The following is a 26,328-nucleotide window of genomic DNA, read 5'->3' as shown; positions in this document are numbered from 1 at the left end:
ACAAACGTATGGACACCAAGGGGGGAAAGCGGGGCGGGGGCGGGCAGTGGTGGGATGAATTGGGAGATTGGGATTTACATATATACACTAATATGTATAAGATAGATAACTAATAAGAACCTGCTGTATAAAAATAAATAAATAAAATTCCAAAAACTAACTAAATAAAAGTTTACTAACAACAACAAAAAAAAAGATGGAAAAAAAAAAAAGAAAATGCTCCCAGGGACTTCCCTAGCCAGGGCCAAAAAAAAAAATGCTCCCATTTCCTTCCATGTAAATCCTTAGAAACTTATGTTGGAGAGGAGCTTGTCTGCATTTAAAACCCAAGGTATTGGGAATCTCTAGGCTGCTCAGTGTTTATAGGACATAGCCTGACATATCAAGGCTGCTGATTTCTGTGTGAAAGCCCACTGAGCTGGTTATTCAGGAGAGGCAAAATGTTGCTGCAGCAGCAAACTGGTCCTGCCGTGGGCTGCAGAGCTGACACCTGTTAGGGTGAGCAGTACACTAGGTGGGGCTTCTTTCAGTGTGTTTGTGATGACAAGGATGTGAAACTTGATTTTGCAGGTTGGAAAAATATACGATAATTAAAAAAATTCACACCAGTGATATTGCTTTTTTTGTTTTTAGATTGAGGTCTAGTTGATTTACAACATACCAATGATATCTCTGATGTTCACTCAAGATGTAATTTTGATGTAATTTTTCTCTTTAGAAATTCACGGCAGCCCTGTGAGATTGGGAAGACCAGTTCTCTTTTGTTTTGACCCTCCTGACTTAAAATTCAAGTTAATTTGAACCTAGTCTAAATTAGTGATGTCACTTTGAAAGTGACATCATTTACATATCCATGTATCATTGTGTCACCTTTAAAAAAAAAAAAGAGTACAGCAGTCCTGCTTCTACTTCGAGATAACTTGGTTCAAAACCGACTTATTCAAAATAAATAAATAAATAAAGTGGGGGGAAAAACCCCAGCGTTTTGTGCATCTGTAAAGTTTTCTGTAATTATTTTTGCTAATACAAACCAATCTCCAATATTCTTGAATTTGTGAAGTCATTAATAATAAACAAGTCAAACTTGCAAGTTTCTTCTTTAGCATGTATCTGGGCTATTTTCACATTTTTCTCTATTAGATATTAGTAAGGAAGGAATTTTGTTTAAATTGGCCTGTGTTTTTATACTTCATGCAAACCCTACAGTCTGTTTGTGAGCACTGCAGACGGTCAGTTTTGATAGGAGTAAAAATAGAATAGTCTACACCAGGGCAGAGATGAAGCACATTAGACTTGAACTAATGGTCAAGTTGACGCTTCAGAACTTCCAGTGTATCTTGTAGCCTAGAGGAGGCTCATTACAAGTCACTTTTGTTTACTCACGGTATCTGTATGCCCGGGGACATGTGGTATTGTGTGGAAAACCGCGTCCTGGGTGACCTCCCTGGTAGGTTTCGTATTTGGTTTCTCCAGACTGCTTCACAGTAGAATTCACAGCAGAGTTATTTTTCCAGAAATCCCTGTGTGTTACTTACTCTTCCTTAACAGACCCTCCTATGATCCTGCAGGACTCCACTTGGCCATTTCTGCTGAGGGAGGCTGCCGGGTCCCTCATACACACACTGATTAATCACTTACATTCACAGTATGATTGGAACACCACCCAAGGATAATACTTCACTGTTGTCAGAGACCTTTCATATGAATTGGCTCATCTCATCCGTGTAAAATGTCTACAGTTTGGGCCAGGCTGATTTTATTATCAAGGAAATTGAGGTGTGGAGGGCTCGTAGTATTTATTCGGTAGCACTGATCTATAGCTTCTAACATCCTTTCAACAGTATACTTGAACAGACATTGTGGCTTGTTATTATTTGTTTGTTTGTTTTGCTTCTAGTGATATATTTAAAGGAGAGAGAGAAAAAAAATCCTGGTGGATTTGGCAGTGCATAACACAAATTATAATAAAATTAGAAAACCAAAATAAACATTGAGCAGAGATTCCGAAAGTTCTTAGAGCATGGTTGCCTTCAAGTCTAACCTTAATTCTGTATTTTCTTCTGTGGTACGTGTGCTTAGAGCAAAGTGGGTATTTGCTAAATATCAATTAAATGAATGATCAAGCATTAACTCTTAACTTAAATACAGCGCCCTCTAGAGCAGGACTTTCAAACTGAGGTCCTGGGACCCCCAAAGGGTCTGTAGAGAGAAATTGGAGTTCTGTTAACTTGTAAAGGAAAAAAAATTACATCCTTAATTTCATAAACTTCTAACTGAAATGCAGCACTTACTTTCATTGTGAACATAGACAAAACAAAGCACAGTGGTATTACCAGGGCCTGTGACTTTGCCATCAGTAGAAATCACAGATATTTTCACGTCATGCTACAGAAGAAGCAGATACAGAAGAAATAAGGTCTTTACTCATCACTGCTTTGAAATTACATTCATTATTAGATGTGCTGATCTTGTTATTTAATGTGCATTGATAAAGAGGCATGGATATCGCAGACTTCTTTTTGAAGTTTTAATAACTGCATTGACATACAATGGGTTTCCTATGTAGTCCTTTGTATTTTATTTTACGTCTCTAAATCTTTCGTCTGAGGAGGGGTCTGTGAGCCTGGCCGGACTGGCCCAGGGGTCGGTGGAAGCAGAGGTTAGGAGCCCTGCTCTGTACCTGGTGTCCTTTTTGGATTTCATCTGTTTGTTTACACGTGTAACCCAGGACACGCCATGGTTCACACCACTGAGACTCACCAGCGTATTAAATCAGTTGTGAGGTGTGTGGGAAGACAACGTAAACCTTCCTTTCATTTTAGATTTATTTTCTGCATCAATCAGGGCAGTGGTTCTCTTTGGGAATCAGGGTAAGTGGTTCCCCAGGGGGTTCTGATACGCTCCCCCAGGTGAGAACCATTGGACAAGAGGGTCACCTACACCATTGCTACACAGATCAGAGTGGACACCTTGGGTGGGATAAAACTCATCTCCCTTTCCTACATGTCATCCCCCAGAGGAGAGAAACGATGCTTTGCCTTTTAAATCTGGCCCTCACCTGCCTTGTTAAGACGAGGCAAGAAAGCTTTGGGTTTCCACCTTTACCAGGTGGTAGAATGAGCTTTTCAGACAAATTTCAACAGTCAAGTGGATTTTCACTCCTGTTGAGTCTGAGAAACACAGAAAATGAAGATGACCCACACAGCAAATGTACCCATAAATACGGAGCATTTAGGACTCGATGGTGCAACAGGAAGAAAGGATAGTCTTACTGTGTGCCAGGCACTGTTTTATTTTATTTAGTTATTTTTGGCTGTGTTGGGTCTTTGTGGCTGCACGCGGGCTTTCTCTAGTTGCGGCGCGCGGGCTTCTCGTTGTGGTGTCTTCTCTTGTTGCGGAGCACGGGCTGTCGGTGCGTGGGCTTCAGTAGTTGTGGTGTGTGGGCTCAGTAGTTGTGGGTTGCGGGCTCTAGAGCGCAGGCTCAGTAGTTGTGGCGCACGGGCTTAGTTGCTCCACGGCATGTGGGATCTTCCCGGACCAGGGCTCGAACCCCTGTCCCCTGCATTGGCAGACAGATTCATAACCACTGCGCCACCAAGGAAGCCCCCAGGCACTGTTTTTAATGCTTTACAAGTATCTCATTTAATTCTCACAGTGACCTCTGAGTAAAATAGTCTTGCTCTCCCTATTCTACAGATGAGGATACTGAGGCTCAGGGAAGTTAAGGAGCTTGCCCCAAATCACACAGCTAGTAAGGTGGGGTGCTGAGTTTCAAACCTAGGTTGTCTGGTCTCACTTTATGTCTTAATTAGCCATTCTCTCAGAGAAGCTAAATAAGAAAAAAATTCTAGTTTAGGAATAAAACACATTTAGTAAACGTGAAGAAAGCAAACCCTCAGCTTTAGAATATGTCAGTAGCTTATTTATTTATAAAAATGTGTCCGACATATTCAAAATTCATTTTCTTTCACTCAAGGTCACGGTCCCAAGTGAAACTTAGCCTGATGTAGCTTAATTTCAAGATGAGGTTTCTTTCTTCCCTGTGATTTTTGCCCCTGTGTCCTGTGGTCTATAGGTTATGCTTCCCTGAACTCAAGTGGAGATGACTCTGTGTGCTGTAAATTTTTCTAGTCTCATAACATTTAGTGGACACCAGCCATGAGGATTGCCGTGTTGCTATGTAGGTAGTTACGCCTCCTTCTGATTCCTTTTCTAAGAGCACTGCTTTTTGTTAACTTTTTGGTTAAGGAGCATTGGACGAGAGAAGAAATCTCTCTCTGTATCAAGTGCAAATGATCTGCTGACAACTTCACCTCTGAGTTTATCTGGAACAATCCTTTTCCTAAGAAGAGAAGGTTATGAAGCAAATAAGAGTTTCAAGATAGCATCTCACTGTTTGCTTTTGCTGTAAAGTATGATTAATGAATCAGTCAACAGGTATTTATTGAGTGCCTGTTATGTACCTATAATCTTTCATGAGCTTGACTTGTTTGAGTTTCAGCTGAGGTTTTCTGGCTAAGGAAGCAAAGACATCTGATTATTGATTTTCTTTCATTACCTAACCAGGGACTTTGCACCAGGTTGGGCCAACACAAGATGCCCTTGAGGCCTTCCGTTGGCATCCTGTACTGAGTTGTCTACCTTGCTTGTGTGGGAGGAGTGAATGGGGTCTGGGAACCTGCATGTTAAACCAGCTCTCCGTCCTGTTTTAATTTTGTAACATTTAATTTAAACAACGGCAAAAAAATCAAAGGCCGTTGATCTAGTCCAACCATTATGGTACAGCCCATGTCCACTTCATGTTCGAATAGGCCAGAGTCCTCAGCCCAGTGCCTTGTATTAAGTAGGTGATTAATAAGTGCTTCTTAAATAAGAGAAAATGGAAAAGCATCTTCTTCAAATTAAAAACAAGTTTTTCTCCTTTCTTCTCTTTTTTTGTAAAAACAAAGCAAAATTAAAAACAACGTACAGAATAGAAAGATCATTTTGTTTGTTGCCCCCTTCCAAAGATTGCCTTCATCTAACTAAAATTGTAAGTGAAACCAAAATAAAGGCACCACAATATGCACTGAGCCTGTGCAAATTAAAGGGATCAGTAACACACAATGCTGACCTTCTAAAGGGAGGGGTCAGAAGTTATATGAGATGGTGACCTAAGAGAAAACACTGTGTGCATGCGTGTGTGTGTGTGTTTGCAGGAGGGGTGCCACGTGGAGCACTGACAAACATTGTGGTAGGTGGGGTTGAAAGAAGGAAGGAAAGATAAAAGATGGGAGTCAGGGGAGGTTGTACAGGGCATGGAGAAGGGATCTAATCGCCAGAGAAAACATTTCATTATCATTTGCTAACAAAAATAATACTAAAATGTATACATTATAATATATTTATAAATAGTTGCCGTGAGTTTCTCTCACGTAAACGCCCACGTACTGGTTGTGTCCTTTCTGCTGCTCTCAAGACCTCAGGCAATTTTGTTTCCAGGTGAGGACCTGAGTGAGCCCTGGAATTGTGTCTTCTCCCCTCTCTTGCTCGCTCCTCCTGTGAGCGGGCTCTTCCTTGGGCCCATTTTCATTGCTTTTAGCTACACAGAAGCCTGCAGGGTCAAAGGTGGAAGCAGAGAAGCTCTGGCTGCACCATCACTCCCCACAGGTCAGCGACACGAGGTCAAGGCGCCGCCTCCCCGCCATTCCCCTCCAGGCGTGGGCCTGGGCGCCGGGCGTCCGGGAGAATTGAAGGAGCTTATCTCCGAAGGTCCAAAGCAGCCACGTCCATGCAGGGTACCGACCGAGACCAGGAGCCCTGGGCACAGTGTCTGGTGAGCAGGGCAGCCAGCTACTTATCCCAGTGAGCAGATTACCCGGTGACCCTTAGGCCTACTTTGTCACCTGCCACCTGCCAGCTTTCACTCTTTCTCATCATTTCAGATTCCAATGCTGATTTATCTTTGCTTTTTCTTTTAAGAACAGAAATGCTTGGCAAGCAATTCTGTACAGATTGACCGTTTTCCTTTTCATGTGAATCCAGCATGTCTAAGACAAAGTTGGAACGGACTCAGGTGGGAAATTGACATGACAGCTCAGCTTGTAGCCCATCCGCCCCTCCTGGGTGATGGGCTCAGGCCGTAGTGGTTCTGAGGTACGGTTTGTGTTCTGAGCTTCTGGTTTGTGTTTTGAACCCTGTGACGTCTGCTACATGACCTGCTGGTCCCAGGCGTGAGATGCCCTGTGCAGCCCTCCCAGGTTGCAGGAAGCAAACTTGGAACCGTGCAACATATCCGAACTCTGTTTCTTCTCTGTATCCTTCTCAGATGTATGAGTGATTTTAATGAGGACTGCATCCAGGCTGGGGTGCACCTGAGTCTGTAGGTCTCTGTTGGGTGCCGTCTCCTGCCTTTGTTCTGTCCCCACCTTCTCCCTGGAGGTGGGATGCGTGCCTGCTTTTCCTGTGCTTGAAATGAGGTGGAGATCGTTTGGGAGGGGGTAGTTGACAGCAAGCTGTTCGTTAGCAGCCTGCCTTCTGCCACGGAGCTCAGTGGCTGGTGGTGGCAGTGTTTTAAAAAATTAAGATCAGAAACTCATCTTAATTTGCAGTTATCTGCAAACTCATAACTGCATCAGTAGTAATTTAATCCAAAATTGTTAGCATTTAGTCATTTTTAAAATGGATTGAATAACTTAAAAATTCTTATATGTATATATATATGCATATGGGTCTATTAAATTGTGTATGTGTATATGAATACTTATGTGTTCACACAACTAATAATTAGAAACTCAGAAATTTTATTCAATTCTTTTACACATTTAACTTTGATTACAGGTTTATTTAATTAGAGTTTTCTTAACTTTGCAGAGCAAATCTATTAGAGTCTCTTAAATGCTCACAAAAGACAATATATAACTCACTTTGCAGCCCAGGATCTGATCCTCCTCCTACCTGGGGGTAGTTGTGGCCACAACATGAGGTTTTTCTGTTCTTCTACCTACCTCCTCATTCCATATGCGGTTGGCTTATTCATAGCCACCCTACTGAGAGAAATGTTCATACAGTGCTTTATAAAAGGTATTAGTGCCAGAAAGAGAACAGTCATACACACCCGCCCTCCCCTACTTCTTAAGATGGATTAAAAATGTCTCTCTATTATTTTCCCCTTTCCCTAAGGCAATATATCAGTTGCCTTGTTCACTTGGTTGCCCTTTTTATTTTCATATTCATTGATGTTTGTGGCCTTTACAGACTCATCCCCTTTCCTTTAACTGTTATTAGCTATCTTTTCTTTTTGGTGTTCGAATTATCACAAGCGGGCTGGTGATGTCCTTTTAAGCAGGTGCCTATACCTTATCAGTTCTACCCCAGACCTTTTGGAATGGTCTTTTGCTTTTGTGCAACATGCTACTGCAGGCCTGTCTTGAATTTTCCTGCCCAAAGACGTGGAATCAGCAACTCTCCAAGGAGCTCTGTTAAGATTTAACCCAAATCTGGGCACCAGAATGTTGATGTGCTGGGGCTGGGTGGAATAGTGTCCTAGTTGGGCCGCTTTCTTGACAGAGCTGACAATACAGGCCTACCTCGTTTTATTGTGCTTTGCAGATAACTGCATTTTTTACAGACTGAAGGTTTTTTAACGAACAAATCTGTCAGCACCATTTTTCCAACAGCATTTGCTCACTTTGTGTGTCTGTGTCACATTTTGATAAATCTCTCAATATTTCAAAAGTTTAAATTATTATTATATTTGTTATGGTGATGTGATGAGCGATCTTTTTTTTTTTTTTGCGGTACGCGGGCCTCTCACCGTTGTGGCCTCTCCCGTTGCGGAGCACAGGCTCAGCGGCCAGGGCTCACGGGCCCAGCCGCTCCGCGGCATGTGGGATCCTCCCAGACCGGGCACAAACCCATGTCCCCTGCATCGGTAGGCGGACTCTCAACCACTGCGCCACCAGGGAAGCCCGTGATGAGTGATCTTTGATGTTACAGTTGCCAAAAGATTACCACTTGCTGAAGGCTCAGATGATGGTTAGCATTTTTTTTAGCAATAAGTTATTTTTAAATTAAGGTATGTCCGTATTTTTAAGACATAATGCTATTGCACACTTAATAGACTACAGTATGATACAAACATAACTTTTATATGCACTTTGAAACCAAAAATTTCATGTGACTTGCTTTATTGCGATATTTGGTTTATGAAAGTGGTGGTCTGGAACCAAAAACGCAGGATCTCTGAGGTATACCTATAGAATTTTTTTTAACATCACAAAAGACACATTGGTAATTTTAACTTAACTCTTACTCTCCTGATCATTTTTAATATCGTTCTTAAAAATATCTTTTCAATTTGTTTTCTCTGTGCGATGCCAACTTGAGTTATCTCCTTTAATTCTACCCCTTCTTTTTTTTTCTTTCAAATTTTATTTGTAAATACTCCTTGAATGTTTTCTCAATTATTTTTTTTCTTTTAAAGAGACAGCCTTTATTTTAAGGATTTTTACATTGAAGACTTCAAAAAGTGGTAGGTTTTTAGAACTTACTGACCCGTATTTAAAAGGAACTGTTGACAAAGATTCGCCAGAAATAATCTGAACAAACGGGAAAATACAGTTAATACTACTGAAACCTACTAAAATAATTCCAGGACATATGGTTTATCCGACATGACGATACCTCTAAATGCTGTCACTGATATGAAACTGACTGCTTCTTTTCTAAACGCACAGTGGTATAATTAACAATATTCAATCACTTCTGTTCTTTCCTGAATATATAAAAGTTAAAATACCAATTAAAAAACTAATATATTCTTCTCTTTAAATGTTTCTTACAGATACAATTTCAGTATTGTCATTAAATAGTGGTGTGGTTTAAGCGATTTTTCATTCACAAGTCAAACAACAACCCACCCAAAGGGAACTGAGAGTCTATAGGCTCATAGTGCAAATAAAGAGTTCGCGGATGCAGCCACTGACCTTTCTAAAATACAAAACGGATAAAATTCTTAGAGGATACATTCAGTAAGCTCTACTAAGCAGCTGGCCACAGAACTAGAACATTTGATCATTTTCCTGGTGATTTCAGTGGGACTCCAGATGTTTCCAAACTCAACTTGAACTCTCATCTTAGGTTTTGTATTTTGCTTTTCCAGTTTCGCTAATGACAAACATGATTCAAATTCCTGAAGTATTCATTGTAGTCAAGGGCATATCCTACAACAGACTTGTCTGGAATTTCAAATCCAACAAAGTCTGGTCTATATCCAGCACTTCGAGGGGTCCTTTTCACCAGCAAGCTTGCAGCCTTGACCATCTTTGGATTATGCTGCTTGACCAAGGAAAGCAAGGTTTGCATTGTTTTGCCAGTGTCAATTATATAGTCAACTGTCAAGACATTCTTCCCAGTTAAAGTTGAGAGATCATCTCCACCAATTACTTTTATGTCACCTGTTGACTGGTCATTACAGGAGCTCTTCAGTCTGTTGAAATCTACAGTCATAGGTCTAGATCTATCACTATTTCTGTTCATTTGATGTTATCCAGCAGGTCAACAAAGAATTTATAGCCCCCCTTGAGCACACAGAGGGCCACGATGTGATGGCCTCCCATCTCCTTCATCACATCTCGAGCCAGCCGTTCCGCCCTGTCCATAATTAGTCCATGAGGAATAAAAACCTTTTCCAAATCCTCAGCATACTGATTAGGTCTACAGAATAAATCTAGGTCATAACCTGGTGCATCATCACTAATCACGACGCTGGGACTGCGGGTCGCCGTAATGGAGCCGGCTGGCGTGCGGGCTGAGGGCCGTCTGGGGAGGAGAAGCCGGCGGCTGGCCGAGCAGGAGGCGGCGGCGCGGCGGGAGGCGTTGGGAAAGCAGAGCGGCCCGCCCCAGCGCTCCGGCCGCCGCTGCTCAGAGCCCAGGCCTGTTTTCTCAATTATAAACAGAAAAGGCTTTGGAGGTGGTTGGTGCCCGGTTTGGATTCAGTTGCTCTTGATTTTTGCTGAGTGATCCTGGTCGAGTGAGTTCAACTTTCTGAGCCCCCTTTCCTTGTCTGCCCAATGAGGGGGTATTAGGTAGCAGGGGTCTGAGGCGTGAGTGAGCTGTAAAGGGCTGTTGTCTGATGTGCAGTCAGCATTTCTTAAATAGTGTTGTGTGAACATGAGGGTGAGTGAGGGGGTCTTCTCTGAGGCTGCTCCTGGGACCAGTCCCGATTCCTGATCCTCCTGGGGTGGGGCAGTGATGGGGGGGAGCCTAGGAACATCGGAGGAGGAGGTGCTTTTTCAGCTGCAGTAAGCCTGGGCCAAGGAAGGGCTGTAACTCTCTCGAGTCTTGGGAATGTTGGAGGAAAGTGTGGATTTGAAGGCAGAGAAACCTGTATTTTAACCTCGGAACCATCTCTGCAGAGTTGTGGATGGATTACTGCATCCTTCTGAGCCTATCACATGGCAGTTTTGGTATAGAGGTTCAATTTAAAATTTGCTCAAGGCCCATAAAATTCACCCATAAATGATGCTGTTTCCTTATTCATACACATTCTGCTTTCTTTCGCATTTTCTAAGAAAGTAAATTGGGAGACTTCTCTCGTGGTACAGTGGTTAAGAATCTGCCTGCCAATGCAGGGGACACATGTTCCATCCCTGGTCTGGGAAGATCCCACTTGCTGCGAAGCAGCTTAGCCCGTGCGCCACAACTACTGAGCCTGCGCTCTAGAGCCCACGAGCCACAACTACTGAAGCCCGTGTGCCTAGAGCCCGTGCTCCGCAACAAGAGAAGCCACCGCAATGTGAAGCCCGCGCACCGCAACGAAGAGTAGCCCCCGCTCGCTGCAACTAGGGAAAGCCCGCGTGCAGCAGCAAAGACCCAACGCAGCCCCCCAAAATAAATAATTAATTAATTAAAAAAAAAGTCAATTGGGTATATGCAGCCTTCGGATTTGATGTAAGTTGTGTTCAGTAATTTGTAAATGGCCTCACCCCACCCCCAGATTGCCACTTCTGCTCATTACTGTGAACTCAATGCCTTCTAATGAATTATGCTGGGAAAAGCTAATAAATGACGTTTCTACCTCATTTCCCTAATTACAGCTTAGAAAATTGTACTCTGTTTTTAATTGCTCATACTGGCTTGTTTCCTTTTTTAAGGAATTAGAGTGATGAAGATGATCCCAACTAACATTTATCGCAAACTCTCTTTGTCCCAAGGCACTGTGCTAAGTGCTCTGCCATGCATTAATTAATTAACGCCTCGCCCCATCTATGCGGCAGGTATAGTCACCCCATTGAGCAGATAAGACTCAGGTGTCTAAGAAGTCACAGAGACGGGAAATGAGGATCCTGGACCAGACTTCAGGCCGCCCAACTCCAGAAGCTCCGCTCTTAGCTATGAAGCTAAACTGCCTGCCATTAGTTGACCATCCATCCATCCATCCATCCGTTGACTTTTTGCTTTTATGGTGATGTGGGATGAATAAAATATTTTTGAAACTTGTAGCACTGTGAGGTAAATGGGCCCAGCCTTTGTTTAAGGGGTTTCTAACTGCACCTAACTTCTCTATGATGCTTTGTGGAGTTTGCATTTCCCGTTCCTTTATTACATCTTCATTTTGAAAATTAATATTGGACTCTCCCCACCCCGAATATTGGATTGAACTTGTTGAACATGCTGATTTTGAGGAACCTGTTAACTGTTGATCGGTTTATTTATGAGGCCTATAATCATCTTTTTAGAAACACCTTAGGGAACTTTAAAAAAATAAAGTCTCGGAAAACCTTAGGACACCAGCCTCAGCTCACCTGTCATGAGGAATGACATCTGAGAGGTCGCCTAGTGGTTTGCTGTGGGGCTCTTGAGACTTGCCATCATTGCCAGGAAGAGACATGATAAGGACCAAAGGGAGAGAGGAGATATGTTCAGATAATGGGGGCAGTTACAGCAGGAATTAAAATCATTGGCTGCTGACTTTAATTAGGTGAATGTCCTAGAAAATTTTAAATGTGTATCCAAGTTAGGGTCTGAGGAGGGCGTGCACGCACACACACACACACACACACACACACACACACACTTATATAGTTTTCCTCTAAATTTTCTACCAGACACACAGACAGACAGGCAGATACACACACACACACACACACACACACACACACACACACACACACACTGTAAAATCTACCCCCACCCCAATCTGTCTATTCCATTGAAGAGCCTTGCCATCCAGTGTAGTCTGGGGACCAGCAGCATTGCTATTATGTGGGCGCTTGTTAGAAATGCAGAATCTTGGGCCCAACTGCAGACCTGCTGCCTCAGAATCTGCACTTTAGCAAGAGCTCCAGGTAATTCATGTGCTCGTTAAAGCCTGGGAAGCCCTGCCCTAGAGGGATGCCTTTTCCTCCAAGTTCATTCACTGAGGTATCATATGCCATTGGAAGGATAAAGGGAAATTGTCCCCGTTTGGTCACTGTGGAAGGAAAGAAGCTTGCCCTCCCAGTGGTGGTTGAAGAGTCCTTTTACTATTACTCGTTCACAAATTATACAGTCTTGAGTAGAAAGTGAAGAGGAAAACTGAATCAAGGCCACACTTGTTGCTGTTGCCACCAACAGATGGTTACAGTACCTGGCTAACAGGCTGGTGAGGTTCTATAGGTAGTTTTGCTTTAGGGCAGTGGTTTTCCGAGGGAGAGTTTGCTCCCAAGGGTCATTCGGCAGCATCTGGAGACATTTTTGGATGTCACATCTACAGAGAGAGAGGGTGGTGCTTCTGGCACCTAAATGGGTAGAGGCCAAGGATGCTGCTAGAGCAGGACAGCGCCCCGCAACAAAGAATTATCTGACCCTAAATGTCAGTAGTGCTGTGGTTGAGAAACCCTGCTTTGGGGAGTGAGTTTAACTTATAGGAAGTCTCAAATCTGTTTAATTATCCCATTACTCATTTAAAAGAAATATCTCAAACATGCCAAACACTTAGGACTCATAAATGTTAACTTCACTTTTTTTTTAATAAATAAAACGTTACCGATGCATTTATAAGTACAGTTTCAAAGTCCCATTCCTTCACTCTTTCCCCAGAGGGAACCACCTTCCTGAGGGTGGGCTGTTTCCTTCGGGTGTGTATTTTTGTACCTTGATTACACATATGAATGTCCATGAAAACAGCCTATTGTATTGCACGGGCCCCTTTGTAATGGCCTTCTCCTCTATTTGTATGTTGCAGGCTCTTTTTCTAGGAGTTTGAGCAAAGGCATGAGCAGAGAACAGGACTGTATCTAAATGAAAATGTTTCCATTTTCTGAGTATTTTACACTTCCTTTAGGTGGTCGTTAAAATTTTTAAGAAAACATGCTTAATGTTTAAAATCAGGTTGAGGAAAGAAGTAATGGTTGCAGATTTTTAAAGGTGGCCTTTTCAAATGCAGATTCTGTAGTGACCCAGAATTAAGCAAATAAACTTGTGCTGACATTTGTTGGAGGGTACGATGGTGGTAAGGTCCCTGGTGCTGCCCCCCTTTTCCACCTGCACCCTCCTTTCTGCCAGCGCGGCACCTCTCAGCCCCTGCTCCCAGCATCCTTGGAAGACATTTCCTCCATCTCTGCATCATTTTTCAGAGCCGGCCTGTTTCTATGGCAACTGTGAGATTGAAAGATGAGCGGGAGCGGGAGGCGAGGCTGGAGTGAGACCTCAGGGTGGTGGTGTGTGTCCCTGACGTCACCTTCTGTGCTTCTGGATAGGACGATTCTGGCTACTCCCATTCAGGGCTGCTGGCTGGTGCCGCTTTATTAGCGGGGCTGCCAGGGTCTCTGATAGCTCTGCAAATTGCCTTTCTTTCTGCTCCTCCGACCCTCCACAATTTTTCTTTTCACTGCCCCTTTTCTGTTTTGGCTCCAGACTGTCATTAAGAATGCACAGCTTAATTCTGGCGTGTTTTGGGACGCTCTTCTGCCCAGTGTTTTGGAAGGGCGGGGAGGCATGGCAGCGTTTCACTTGACGTCGATGGCGCCGTGAAGTGCATTCTCTCCTCTGCAAGAATACTGACTATGCAGAAATTTATCGAAGCGGATTATTATGAACTAGACTGGTATTATGAAGAATGCTCGGACGGTAATTATGACTCCTGCAGAACAGAGCGGGGATGTGTAGGGCCATTGTCTCCTTCGGGGGAGGGGGTGTCCTGGAATCTTCCTGGGGAGACGGGAAGAAGGAGGGCCACGGGACCAGCACCGCATGGCTCTGACCCTTGCGAAGGCATGGTGGAGGAGACAGCAGGTGGGCAGGGCTCGTGATTGTGGGAGGCTCCTTGGCAGTTTGGAGGTGGTGTTGGTGTGTGATGGGCTTGTGAACATCACACTTCAGTGTGATTGGATTCTCTCTGGGGTGATGCGTGTGTGTGTGTGTGTGTGTGTGTGTGTGTGTGTGCGCGCGCGCGCGCGCGCGCAAGTGGAGATGTGGTCCTCGTTAGGGTTCAGGGACTAGTGTCTTCAGGAAGTGGTCCTCTGCCCTGGGAGAATCCACCCTTTTCTGAGCCCAGACTTGGGGGCACAGGGGAGGCTGGAGAAAAGGCAGAAGCAGCCTCCCACCTGGCAGACAAGTCAAATGAATTTTCCTTGTGGGCTCCCAGAGATGGGGGTGGGAGATGTTGGGAGGGGCTGGAAGAGCCTGTATCCTCCGCTGTGTGTGCAGGGAGGGTGTGGCACATTCCAGAGGAGACTGGGTGGAGTTTATGTGGCTGGATCGGCCTCAGGAGGTTCTAGGCATCAGGAAATTGCACTGAGGTGCATTCTCAGGCTACAGGGGAGGAGCCTCGGGCTCCTGTGCTGTTCGCATCAAATTGTATATGACACAGTTAACCTGTCGTCTTTAATTTCTTCTTTAAAGTGACTCAATCTATGCCTTTACGTAGACACACACAAAAAGGACACAATTAATATATATACTTAGAGGGTCCATTCCCCCAGTGATGATACGTTCCCAGCCTCACACGAGCCAGTAATAGGTAAGGTAACTATCTGGTTTTTAATTGAATCTGGAGTTTCAGTCTCTCTAACATGACTACATTTGATTAACCTGAATGATGTAACAGGCTGGGACCTGACCTCATTAGTAAGCTAAGAACTACATAATTACCTCGTTATCTGCTGATTTGTGCCTTGACTATGGGCTGCAGGAAAAGGGCCAAGAGCCTTTCTTAGTGGGGGCGAATGGATATTTAAATGTGCTGAGAAACTTCCCTAGCTGAGCCCCACCATCCCCAAGCATTAGATGAAGACCTTGCCATGTTGAGTCCCTGTGCATCTTTAAACATCCTGAGTAGTGATGATGGTGGGCAACTTCCAGGGTCGTGAGGGGAAAAGATGACTCAGTTTTTTCTCTTTTGGGTATATTATTCTTGAAGCAAGTTCCCATCCTATTACCCAACTCCAGGAGGCAATTATAGGGGTGCTTCTTTTCAGAATCCATCATTGACCTCTTGAAGTTTTCTTGGTGATTTGTGACTCGCTGAACCCTCCATAACTTTTTAAAGTATGGACCACAGGATCACGGAGCATTGGTTAGAGCAGAGGGCCTGTCTCACAGCCCGGGGATGCACTGGGTGTGGCCATGGCTCCCACAGAGCCATCCTGGAAGTGAGGGAGGAAGGTTTCTTACTGTCTTGACCCAATTGCGACACCGTCCAGCTCTGTTTACACCCTTGTCTGAGGAAATGAAGCCAGTCACTCTCGGTGGTTAATCTGAAGGGTGAGAGGAGGCCTGCTCTTATCTGAGTGTCTATCGGAAGGATTTTCTTACCCAGCCATTTCTCAGTTGAGTCTTTTGGCCCCGAGGCAGCCAGATCTCTCTTCTTCCAGCAGAAAAGGAAAATGGAAGAAGAGGCAGCTCATCTGTCCAAGGGTAAATAAATGTTGATTGCAATTACTGTCGGAATTATGTTGAGTAAAATACTTGCCTTTATCCTCCATCCCAATTTAGATGAAGCAGGGAAGGCCACTGGGACGGAATTTACTGTGGCAACTGACATTTTCGTAATCCCCGTTACATTTCGTTTTAAAGATAGTTAAGGAAAGCAGGGAATTAAAGGAATGGAAGCTCAGAACTAATCTGGTTTAGGAAACCCCACAAAAGGGGGTGGAATTCAAGAATATGCTAATGTTGTCGTTACTTGTTTATACGTGTCTAACTAGGGTTCTTTGCTGACCTCGGCAGGTTAGTCTGGAAACGAAGGCAATTTGCCTTTGTGTTTGTGCATCTTTAAAATTGCAAATCAGTCATTGAATAACCCTTTCATCTCCTGGTCCTGAACTTCCTGGTGAGGAGGCCAGGTAGGAGTTAGACACACAGTGTTGCTTTGTCTCTCTTATTATTTGCCATTCGAATCTTTAGTGAGGGAACTTTCCATACTAATAACAAAAGATAAGTCATATGTTTTGAAAAAGATGCAAAATCATCATTTATGTCAGAGTTACCGACTCGCACTTAAATTGCAGGGTGAGCACCGAAAAAGTAATACATATGGGTGGGAATATAGATTGCAGGATGATTAGAGACCCCTCTTTTAAAGGTGGAATTAAGAAATGGCTGCTTTTCTCTTTCCTCTTTGAGGTTTAGGAGAGCTTTATTCAGTCCACTGATTGTATCCTTCCCCCTTAATCAGTTTTAGTTGTGGAGTCTAATGCTCTGTGTCCCCCACTACCGCCCAAACAAGGGGTATGGGGCAGGGGCTTAGAATAGTAGGAAATTGGAGGGGTTGATTGCCCGATACCTTAAGGTAATTTTTAGAGGTTTGAAACAGCTAGCGATCAACAGAGTACAGCAGTGGTCTTTGCAGAATTTTCACACATGTACTCAGTGTTTACCGTTTAAACTCTAGCATCAGAAAGAGTGGATATAGGTATATGTATAACTGAGTTACTTTGCTGTACACCTGAAACTAACACAACACTGTAAATCAACTCTACTCCAATAAAAACAACAACAACAACAACTGTAGCGTCAAACAGGGTCCTGGTTACCTACGTTGGCTGTGTCCCACCTCTCATTGCAGGAACCTCTAAAAGCTGGCAAATAATGGCAATCATTCGCTTATTAAAAAAGCAGATTCCCAGACTAACTCCAGACCAGGAGAGGCCCTGAGAAATCTGAATCTTTAGTGCACGCTTTCGGTGATTCCTTACATCAGGTGTGTTTGGGAAACTATGCCAGTGTGAGTGGAGACCATTCCTGGGCACAGGGGTCTGGAAGATAATTCTTGATGTCTGTCACAAAATCCTATGTTGTTTCTTGGCTACACTGGTCACTTAAAAAAAGTATGCTTATAAAGAGTGTGAGGCTTTTTTAATTTTCAGAAAGGCTTGGGTTCAATTATATATGTCCCTAAGTTAAAGAAATGGAGTGCACTTTTTTTTTTAAAAGAAGATGTTGGGGGTAGGAGTTTATTAATTAATTAATTTATTTTTGCTGTGTTGGGTCTTCGTTTCTGTGCGTGGGCTTTCTCTAGTTGTGGCAAGCGGGGTCACTCTTCATCGTGGTGCGAGGGCCTCTCACTATCGCGGCCTCTCTTGTTGTGGAGCACAGGCTCCAGACGCGCAGGCTCAGTAGTTGTGGCTCACGGGCCTAGTTGCTCCACGGCACGTGGGATCCTCCCCGACCAGGGCTCGAACCCGTGTCTCCTGCATTAGCAGGCAGATTCTCAACCACTGCACCACCAGGGAAGCCCTGGAGTGCACTTTTGTAGTTATTCTAGAAATAGGTAGAATGCCAGAAAAGAGTGCTGGCCTGGAGTCTGCCTTTGGGGCCTGTTTTGCATTCTGCATGGCTGTGTGGTGTTAAAAAGCAAAACTCAACGGATAAATATAAAGATCAAATTGGCTTTCTTCAGCGATTCATGAATTGAGCAGCATCCCGTCTAGCAAGTAGAAAGGATCTCTGAGGAGCTGTATAAAATGGAAGGCTTTTATAGACAGATGGGAGCAGGGACAGGGAAAAAGCAGATTATCTCTCTTTCTTTGGGGGATGGATGGGGTCTATCGGGCAGATTACCTCATTACTGCTGACCGGGAAATTCCAGACGGACTGGTTAAGACTCCATTCCTGGGAGAGGCTGAAACTGCGTTTAGGTCAGGTATTAAGTCTTGGTTGGCTGCCCTGGGGCTTAGCACGAGCAACTCCATTTGGGGCCTGTTGTTTCTTTTTACCAGTGGTTGGGTACATCCCGGGACCCCAGTGAGCCTCTGTCAACCCAGCTTTCTCATCTGGCAAATGGGGGTAACTACGTTGGCCAGAACCATCGCGAAGGAGGGTAATGCGTGTAAATAAAGTAAAAACTCTTTGTGGTCGGCTAAGTGCCAGGCCAGTGCTTAATTTTATTTTTTCAGAAATAGTACTAGTTATTAAGTTCTTTTTAAAAATCCCTTTCAAAAGGTAATTGGTATTTTGAACAAGGTATAGTATCTTGGGAATTCCCTGGGGGTCCAGCGGTTAGGACTCCACGCTTTCATGCTGAGGACGCAGGTCCAGTCCCTGGTCGGGGAACTAAGATCCCACAAGCTGTGCAGCGCAGCCAGAAAAAAAAAACAGGTGTAGTATCTTGACCACCTGTTTCTTGCTGCAATCTCTTTTGTAATCATCCACCGTCGTGTCCCCTTTTACAACATTATAGGTTTGAATGTCACAGCAGGAGGTGGTCTAATTCATACTGGTTTTATAAATGGGGACACTCAGGCAGATTGCGCGGTGGTTGTTTTTAGGACTTCTTATTCCATAATGAAAATCCACAGCATGACACACAGGTGGCACGGGTGCTGTTCCCGGACTGCAGTGACCTCTAAAATGTCACCCAGGCTCAGGGTGGCTGGTTTGCGAGCGAAGTTTTGTCAGAGGTATTTTAAGCATTAATTGAAAAACTGTTACTAGGCTTTTGAGATGCTTTTCTAACTTTCCTGCACTTGTGTTCAGACATGTAAACAGGCCCCATTTTTCATGTGTGTTTATTGTGGGACGCACCATTGGAGGTAGAGGCTGACTTTCCCTTTCCAACTCAGCAGTCTTCTGAATGGCTGTTAAGATGATTTAAAAAAAAAAAAAAAGAACTAAATGTAAATGTATGACGTAGCTGTACATTTTTATCAGCAACTTTGGTAAAGCAGAGATAACGTCCTCCCTCAGATGTAGAAGCGGAGGACTAGAGGACTGGTGAGAGGGCCAGAGGGAGCTTAGAGCCCAAGTTTTCAGAGCTTTGTGTTTCTCATTTATTTTTTTTAAATAGCATAAGTAAGGGCCTTGGAGAAGTGACCCTCAGTGACGGGCCACCCTGCTCTGTACAGGCAGAGAAGTAAAAGGACAGGGAGGCTCGTGGAGAGGAGCAGAATGCATGGGATACAGAGGGGAAGGAGACTCCTGGCAGAGGGTGAGGGGGGGGGTCAGCGGGAACAGGTTGCAGGGGAAAAGCAGGCCAAGCTGGCTGAGGAACATCAAGTTCATGTCTGAAGACGAGGGGCATCCTTGGGCATGCCTGTCCAGTGGGGCTTTCTGTGATGATGGAAACGTTCTGTGCTGTCCAGTTTGGTAGCCACTAGCCCCGTGTGGCTATGGAGTGTCTGAAATGTGGCTACTGCCACTGAATTTTGGATTTTATTTAATTTTAATCAATAGAGATTTCAATGTAAATAGCCCTAGTGGCTCGTGACCACTCTCTGGGCAGCGGAGGGTGGACTTCTGTGGGGTGTGCAGAATAAATCTGGAGAGGACACTCACAGGAAGAGCTCCCTCTGATTGGAGGGAGGCGAGTGCCACTTGCCTTCTGTGGCCTTGAACGTTCCCGGACGTGGGTCAGAACCCGTGCCCTGCGCCCCTGCTCTGGGCCACGGCTCTAGTCCTTACTTCTGGGACAGCACACACTGTCGCTGCTTGACTGTCCGGGGTAAGCTGGGCCACCCTCAGCTCCACCTCCCATGTCCATGTCCCATGGTCCATCCGTCACCTGGCACAGGGATTCCCGGGCTTTCGTGCTGGTCTTTAGGGGTCTGTTCTGCTTTGACTTTTGGAAAGCTGTTCTCTCAGAGAAGGTACAGTTTGTCCCATCTCTGCCTTTAACCTTGAAGTGAATGCAGATGGGGATGAGGTTGGAGAATTCCCTCACACCCCTGCAGAGGGAGGGAGGGAAGGAGGAAGGGTTTGAGGTGGGGAGTACCCCGAAGAATGAGAGAAATGGGGTGACCTGGGGAGGCTAGGATGGTCTTGTGTTCACAGTGCCATGTCCTAAATTTATCTTTTAATTTACATGTATATATATTTTAATTATATAATATATAGAGACTTGAACATCATTTGCTAAAGGTAGCCTAGAATTGAGTTAAAAGGTGAGTATAACCAACTGGTTATGAGTAAAATCACTTAAAAGTATTTTCAGATATATGAAATCAGCTTTTTTTTTCATTTATATATACTACAGCCCCTCCCACTAGCCTGCACATCTTATAGTCAATCTGATACTCACCGAATGAATAATGCACAAAGTGGAGCTTCCTCCCTCCCTCCCTCCCCTCCCAGAGCTTCAGACTCACTGTCCTTTGCATCGAGTTAACAAGCCCCAATCGTTAAAGAACGATTTTTTTCCCCTGAGTGTCTGCCTTTATAAACATTGTATTTAAGGCTTATGAAGATTTTCAAAATGTGATTTTGAACTCCCTGCTACTGAATTTCTACTGACTCTACTTTTTTTTTTTTTTTTTTTTTTTTGTGGTACGCGGGCCTCTCACTGTTTTGGCCTCTCCTGTTGTGGAGCACAGACTCCGGACGTGCAGGCTCAGCAGCCGTGGCTCACAGGCCCAGCTGCTCCGCGGCATGTGGGATCCTCCCGGACCGGGGCACGAACCCGTGTCCCGTGCATCGGCAGGCGGACTCTAAACCACTGCGCCACCAGGGAAGCCCTGACCCTACTTTTTACAAAGAACACACTTTTATCATCCTAAAATGTAGCAATCATTTTCAGGTTCCAGAAAAGTAACCTGGCAACGAGTATGTCTCTAGGTGTTAACTTCTTAATAAAATCTTTATTCTATTCTGGTTTTCTATTTATAGACACTGGTCTGTGGTCTTCTGTTGGTTTTTATGGAGGTAGCGATTCAGTTTAGCAGACATTTTTAGCCGACTTAGCAGGATCTGCAGCCCTGAGGATTTAAAGATGGACGAGACCTGGTTCCTGAACTTGTGCAGAGAATTCTTGCTGACGATCTGGCCTCTGCTAGAGGCCCCCTTGGTTACCTGAGGGAGGTGACTGGGCAGAGAGGTGGTGTAGGTCTGCTGGTATAGCTTTTAGGAGCAGGGAGACGTGCCACAGTGTAGCGGGGAGGTGGCTGAAGCCCAGGAATTGTAGAATGTGCCATGATTCTCTGAGACACCATTGCTTCAGGCCACCTTTCAGTGCGTTTGATGGAAGGACCTGCCATTTCACTGTTACAGGCAAAATCAAACCGTGTAGAGGAATTGGTCGTGAGATGTGCAATAAAACTTGATTCTTTTCTCAGGCAACTTTGCAAACTATTAGGCTGTAGATTTTTTTCCCCTTATCCTGCCATTAGAAAAGATCTTTATAAATTGGGCTGTGTATACACAGATGTAGGGTGAGAGTGTGATTTACAAAACGCAGTTTAAAAAAGAGCAAATGCAATGTATTATTACCGAAGAAAAACTGGGATGAAGTAAGCTTAATACAAGTAGTGCTCACTGCAGTTTTTTCTTTTCCTCCTGCTAGAAACCAGAATGATCTTTTCCTTCCCTCTTCAGCCCTGTGTCATGCTGTTGTCACAGTCAGATTTGTCTCAAGTTTTGAAGCACGCCCACAGGAACTCTCTCACCTGAGGGAACTGGGCAATCAGTCACCAGGGCATCTCCTCCGCCAGAGCTCCACCTTTAGACAGGTGTGCCTGCTTGAGGTATGGATGGTATTGCCCTGTGCAGTTGCTGCGAAACTTCCAGGAAGCTACCATTCCTCATTGCTTCTGGGGGAGCAAAAGCGGAAGAAGAATCTGGATGCAGAGAGCTGGCCCAAGGCTGTGTACCTGCCTGCTCACCTTCCTTCTGACTCCAGAGCACCCGTTAGGGCCACCCCAGGGCTGGGCAGGGCTTTCCCATTCCGATAGGTGCTTCTCCCCCGCCTCCGCCCCGCCTCCTTCTGTGGGAGCCACCCGCTTCCGGGTCACCTGGGTGCCAATGGGCCAGTGGCCCTGTGCACACTCTCCACTTCAGCTGAGCCAGGGCTTGTCCGTGGCCCCAGCCAAGGCCCAGCGTGCGCCCCGGGGGCCCCGGCCCCAATGCCTCCTCCGGGAGGGCAGCCAGGAGCTCCTTCAGGGACCGCTCCTTTGGGTGATGTTTTGGCTTTGGGGTGACTTCAGCAATGTCCCTAAGAGATGTGGGAGGAGAAGAAGAATATTTTGAGTGTGACTGCCAGGGTGAAGAGAGGAAGCCCATCCACAAGCAGCCTGAAACCCTGGACCTCTTGGAGGAGGGTAAATTCTGTTCTTTGTGCCAGTCTGATCCTTTCCCTCTCAGTGTCTACGTAGGCCTGGCTGTTTCACTGATCTCACAGCAGTCTTTTATTTTCGTAGTGGGGTATAAGGTCAAGTACACACGTCTTACGTGGCGAATGTAAAGCTGCCAGGAGAGAAGCTGCGTTTCCAGCATCCTGGGAAGTCCCCTTGCCCCCCTTTCTTTCTAGTTTACACTTCCTTCCTGGGAGACCACTGTCCTGACTTGTATCACCTTAGATTTGTTTTACCTGTTCTCGATCTATGTAAGTGGAATCAAACAGTGTGTATTATTTTGTCTAGCTTCTGTTGCTTAACCGAGGTCTTTGAAATTCATACTTTTTTTTTTTTTTGCGGTACGCGGGCCTCTCACTGTTGTGGCCTCTCCCGTTGCGGAGCACAGGCTCCGGACGCGCAGGCTCAGCGGCCATGGCTCACAGGCCCAGCCGCTCCGCGGCATGTGGGATCTTCCCGGACCAGGGCACGAACCCGTGTCCCCTGCATCGGCAGGCAGACTCTCAACCACTGCGCCACCAGGGAAGCCCTGAAATTCATACTTTTTGCAAACGTCGGTAGTCCCCCCTGCATGCACACACTTTACGGCATTCCAGCACTCTGTTTTAAGAGTTTTCATTGTTTTCTTCTGACTGAATGGCTTTTGGGGGGTTAATGGACAAGAAACTGAGTCATTATTAAATAATATGTTTTTGTTTACTTTAGGAAATTGTTTATTTTAAAAAATTATTAATCACCAATTTGAAATAGGGATTTTAAAAAAGTTTGGAAATATTTCAAATAGAAAAGTACTAGGGCTGACATTGAAATTACCTGGGAACTCACCACCAGGCTGTATCAGAGGGGTGCTGCTTTTGGAGAAGAGGGGGAGTGTTTTAAATAAAGATACACCTAAATGCTGAGTGTGAGTTTCCTATTTGGGCTTTTGGGGCTGTCACTCACAGCCCGGAAAAAGGGATTTTTGGGGGGGTGTTGTGAAAAAGAATGTTTAAAGAGTGACTGCAAGAAGTTCTTTAGGTCTTGAGTAAAAGCAATCAAAACACTTTTTCAAAATTCTCCTCTGTGATGGCCTGTTTTCATGTCTCAGAATAACTTTTTATTTTTTGAATGGTTTACAACTGGCTATATACTGAAAGTGTTTTTCTTTTGAGGTTACTGCCCTGAAAATATTAACACTTCACCTATAGGACAGTTAAAAGTGTTTAATTGGAGAAAGGGGGAGAGCAGTGCTGAAACCTGGCACCCACTGCCTGGTCCTTTCATGAAAGAGATGGTGGAGGTGAAAGGAGAGAGGAGTGAAAGACCGACTGGGACTGTTCATTTGTTGGGTTCCTGGAAGTGATCAAGAGAAAGGCCTCCCTCTGCTCTTAAGAACTAGGGCCAGCCCACGTTTCACTGGATCAGCTCGTGTCCCTTGAAGCTGGGCCGCTCAGCGTGCATCCTGCGTACCCACATCACCTGGGAGCTTGTTAGAAATGCAGACTCCCAGGCCCCACCCCAGACCTACTGGGTCAGAATCTGCATTTCAACAAGACCTTCAGGGGATTCCTATGCACATTAAAGTATGAGATGAGCTGCTGCCTAAAAGCATAGTAAGATCATTTTTAAAATCAATTATTGAACCATATGATTCTAAAATGAAAGGTTTCACTAGGTTCTAGAGCAGTATCATATATCCTTGTCAAGAGAAGAAAAATCATATTGTATGTATTTTATGTACATATATCTATATATTTTGAACTTTTTTTTTTAAACTGATAGCCAGATGATGATGATACCAGTGTTTAGTATGTACTTGCCATGTGCCAGGCACCATTCCAAGCACTTTAAGTGGATTCATGCATTTAATCCTTAAAATAACCATAAGAGGTTAAGTACTGTTATCATTTTCCATTTCATAGACTTATAAGAGGAAGCTTCAGCAACTCTTCTAAAGTTACACAGCTCATAGGTGATTTCAGCCTACATAGACTGGCTCTAGGGCCCTGCATAGACTGCTCTTAGGTACTGTGCTAGCAGTTCTCAAGGTAGGGTCCCTACACAGCAGCAGCAGCATCACCTGGGAACGGGTTAGAAATGCACATTCTTGGGCCCCGCCCTAGACCTGCTGAGTCAGACATGCTGGGGTGGGACCCAGCAATCTGGGTTTTAACACACCTTCTGGGTGATTCCAGTGCACCTCGTCCTGTGCTGGTCCACATCTCACAGATGACAGGGTCTCTACTTTGGGATCCCATTCGATGGTAGGGGTCGGGGGGCGGGGGGGAACAGTCTCTGTATTTGCCGTCTTAAGATAGACTGTTACATTTCTCTTCCTTGTCTCTTCTTTGTTCCCATCCAATTTCCCTCCTTTCTGTAATAAAATTTTTTTTTAGCTGTCCTGAAGGTGAAAATAATATTTTCAGGACAGTAACTGCAAAAGAAAGATACAATTGCCCCTCGGTATCAGCCGGGGATTGTCTCCAGGACCCCCTTGGATACCAAAACCCACGGATGCTCAAGTCCCTTATATAAAATGGCATAGTATCTGCATATAACCTACACACGTCCTCCCGTATACGTTAAATCATCTCTAGACTACACATGATACCTAATACAATGTAAACGCTATGTAAGTAGTTGCCAGTGTGGCAAATTCAAGTTTTGCTTTTTGGAATTTTCTCTTTTCTGAATATTTTCAATCTGGAGTTAGTTGAATCTGCATATGCAGAACCCATGGATATGGAAGGCCAACTAGACTTCATTGTCAACATGCTTAATTTTCTTTGTAAATTGAAATTCACTAGACTTGTTCCCGGCCTGAAGGAAGTCTGTGGCGTAGATCAGGAAGACAGAGGTTTGGTTTGGAAGGCTTGGTTTCTGTGTCCAGTTTTGCTGGAAGACAGAGGTTTGGTTTGGAAGGCTTGGTTTCTGTGTCCAGTTTTGCTGGAAGCCTGACGTGTATCCCAGAGCAAGGTGTTCACTGGGCGGGACCCTGTTTTCTTCTGACCCTGTGAATAGTGAGAATATGTGCAAGACATGGATGTAACCATGTTCCCTGGATTCTGAGGTGATCTAGGTGGTTTTCTACACCACTAATGGTTCTAAAAGAGATACTTCTGATTGAAAACTGAAGGACAAAATGAGTTTGGGGTGTAACACTCATATTGGTAGCCATGGATACAGGAGACATTTGTTGTTCCCTCCCAGGTCACCTTGTGGGGGTGATAGGCTTCCCAGTGTCACCCGTTTAATCTTCAAAACAGCCTTTGAAATAAGCATTACTCCCATTTTGCACTCAAAGAGACTGAGGCTCAGATATGTCGTCCAGAGTCCCAGGGCCACAAGCACAGAGCAGGGCCCTCGCCCTGCCTTGGGGTCTGCCCTCCGCCACACCCAGGCTCTCAACTAGTAGAGCCTCGGGCCCTTGCCTCCCATTACCTCATGTCCTCCTCATAACCCACAAGGCACCCAGAGAAGCAGCTTGCTTGGCTCACACAGCTGTCAGAGGCAGCATTGCTCTTTCTGTCTTCAGGAGAGAAAATACCTGGGCTCTGTGTCTTCTGGTCACTGGAGGCTTGCGTTGTGCAGAGACTGAGTCGATCTCAAGTGATTTCTTACTGAGTGGTGTTCTTGAAGACAGGCTTTGCTTGTTTTCCCCCATCCCGTCTGCTCAGGACGAGCTGGAGCGGGGGAATCGCAGTGATGCTGAGTGACATGGTGGTCACACCCCCTCTGTGCCCGAGTGGCGGCACCTACACCAGGAAAACACTGGTGAAGAGTGGAGTTTTGTCATCACTCCCTTGTGGTTTGTTGCACGGCAGTT

General features: G+C 44.9%; 1 protein-coding gene and 1 pseudogene across 9 annotated transcripts in view; one reads left to right on the top strand and one right to left on the bottom strand.

The window, feature by feature from the left end:
- LOC109551993 (trafficking kinesin-binding protein 1-like) overlaps positions 1-11,481 on the top strand; it is a 98,832-nt gene extending 87,351 nt beyond the window's left edge. For 7 of the 9 annotated variants that reach the window (XR_012334566.1, XR_012334565.1, XR_012334569.1 and 4 more), the window contains one exon: positions 719-992. Coding sequence is in view for 1 of the 9 variants with exons in the window: in XM_073811051.1 (XP_073667152.1) it covers positions 11,259-11,284 (26 nt within the window). In the remaining 8 variants the exon portion in view is untranslated. Of the gene's footprint in view, positions 1-718; positions 993-11,135 lie in introns of those variants that run through there. The other 2 variants (XR_012334564.1, XM_073811051.1) reach the window with 2 other exon arrangements.
- LOC117313764 (hypoxanthine-guanine phosphoribosyltransferase pseudogene) lies at positions 9,117-11,064 on the bottom strand (annotated as a pseudogene).
- Positions 11,482-26,328: the final 14,847 nt, after the last annotated feature.

Source organism: Tursiops truncatus, chromosome 10 (assembly GCF_011762595.2).
Source record: "Tursiops truncatus isolate mTurTru1 chromosome 10, mTurTru1.mat.Y, whole genome shotgun sequence".
Classification (NCBI taxonomy): Eukaryota; Metazoa; Chordata; class Mammalia; order Artiodactyla; family Delphinidae; genus Tursiops; species Tursiops truncatus.
The sequence above is the reverse complement of the archived record's forward strand: the minus strand, read 5'-3'. Positions and strand labels throughout refer to the sequence as shown.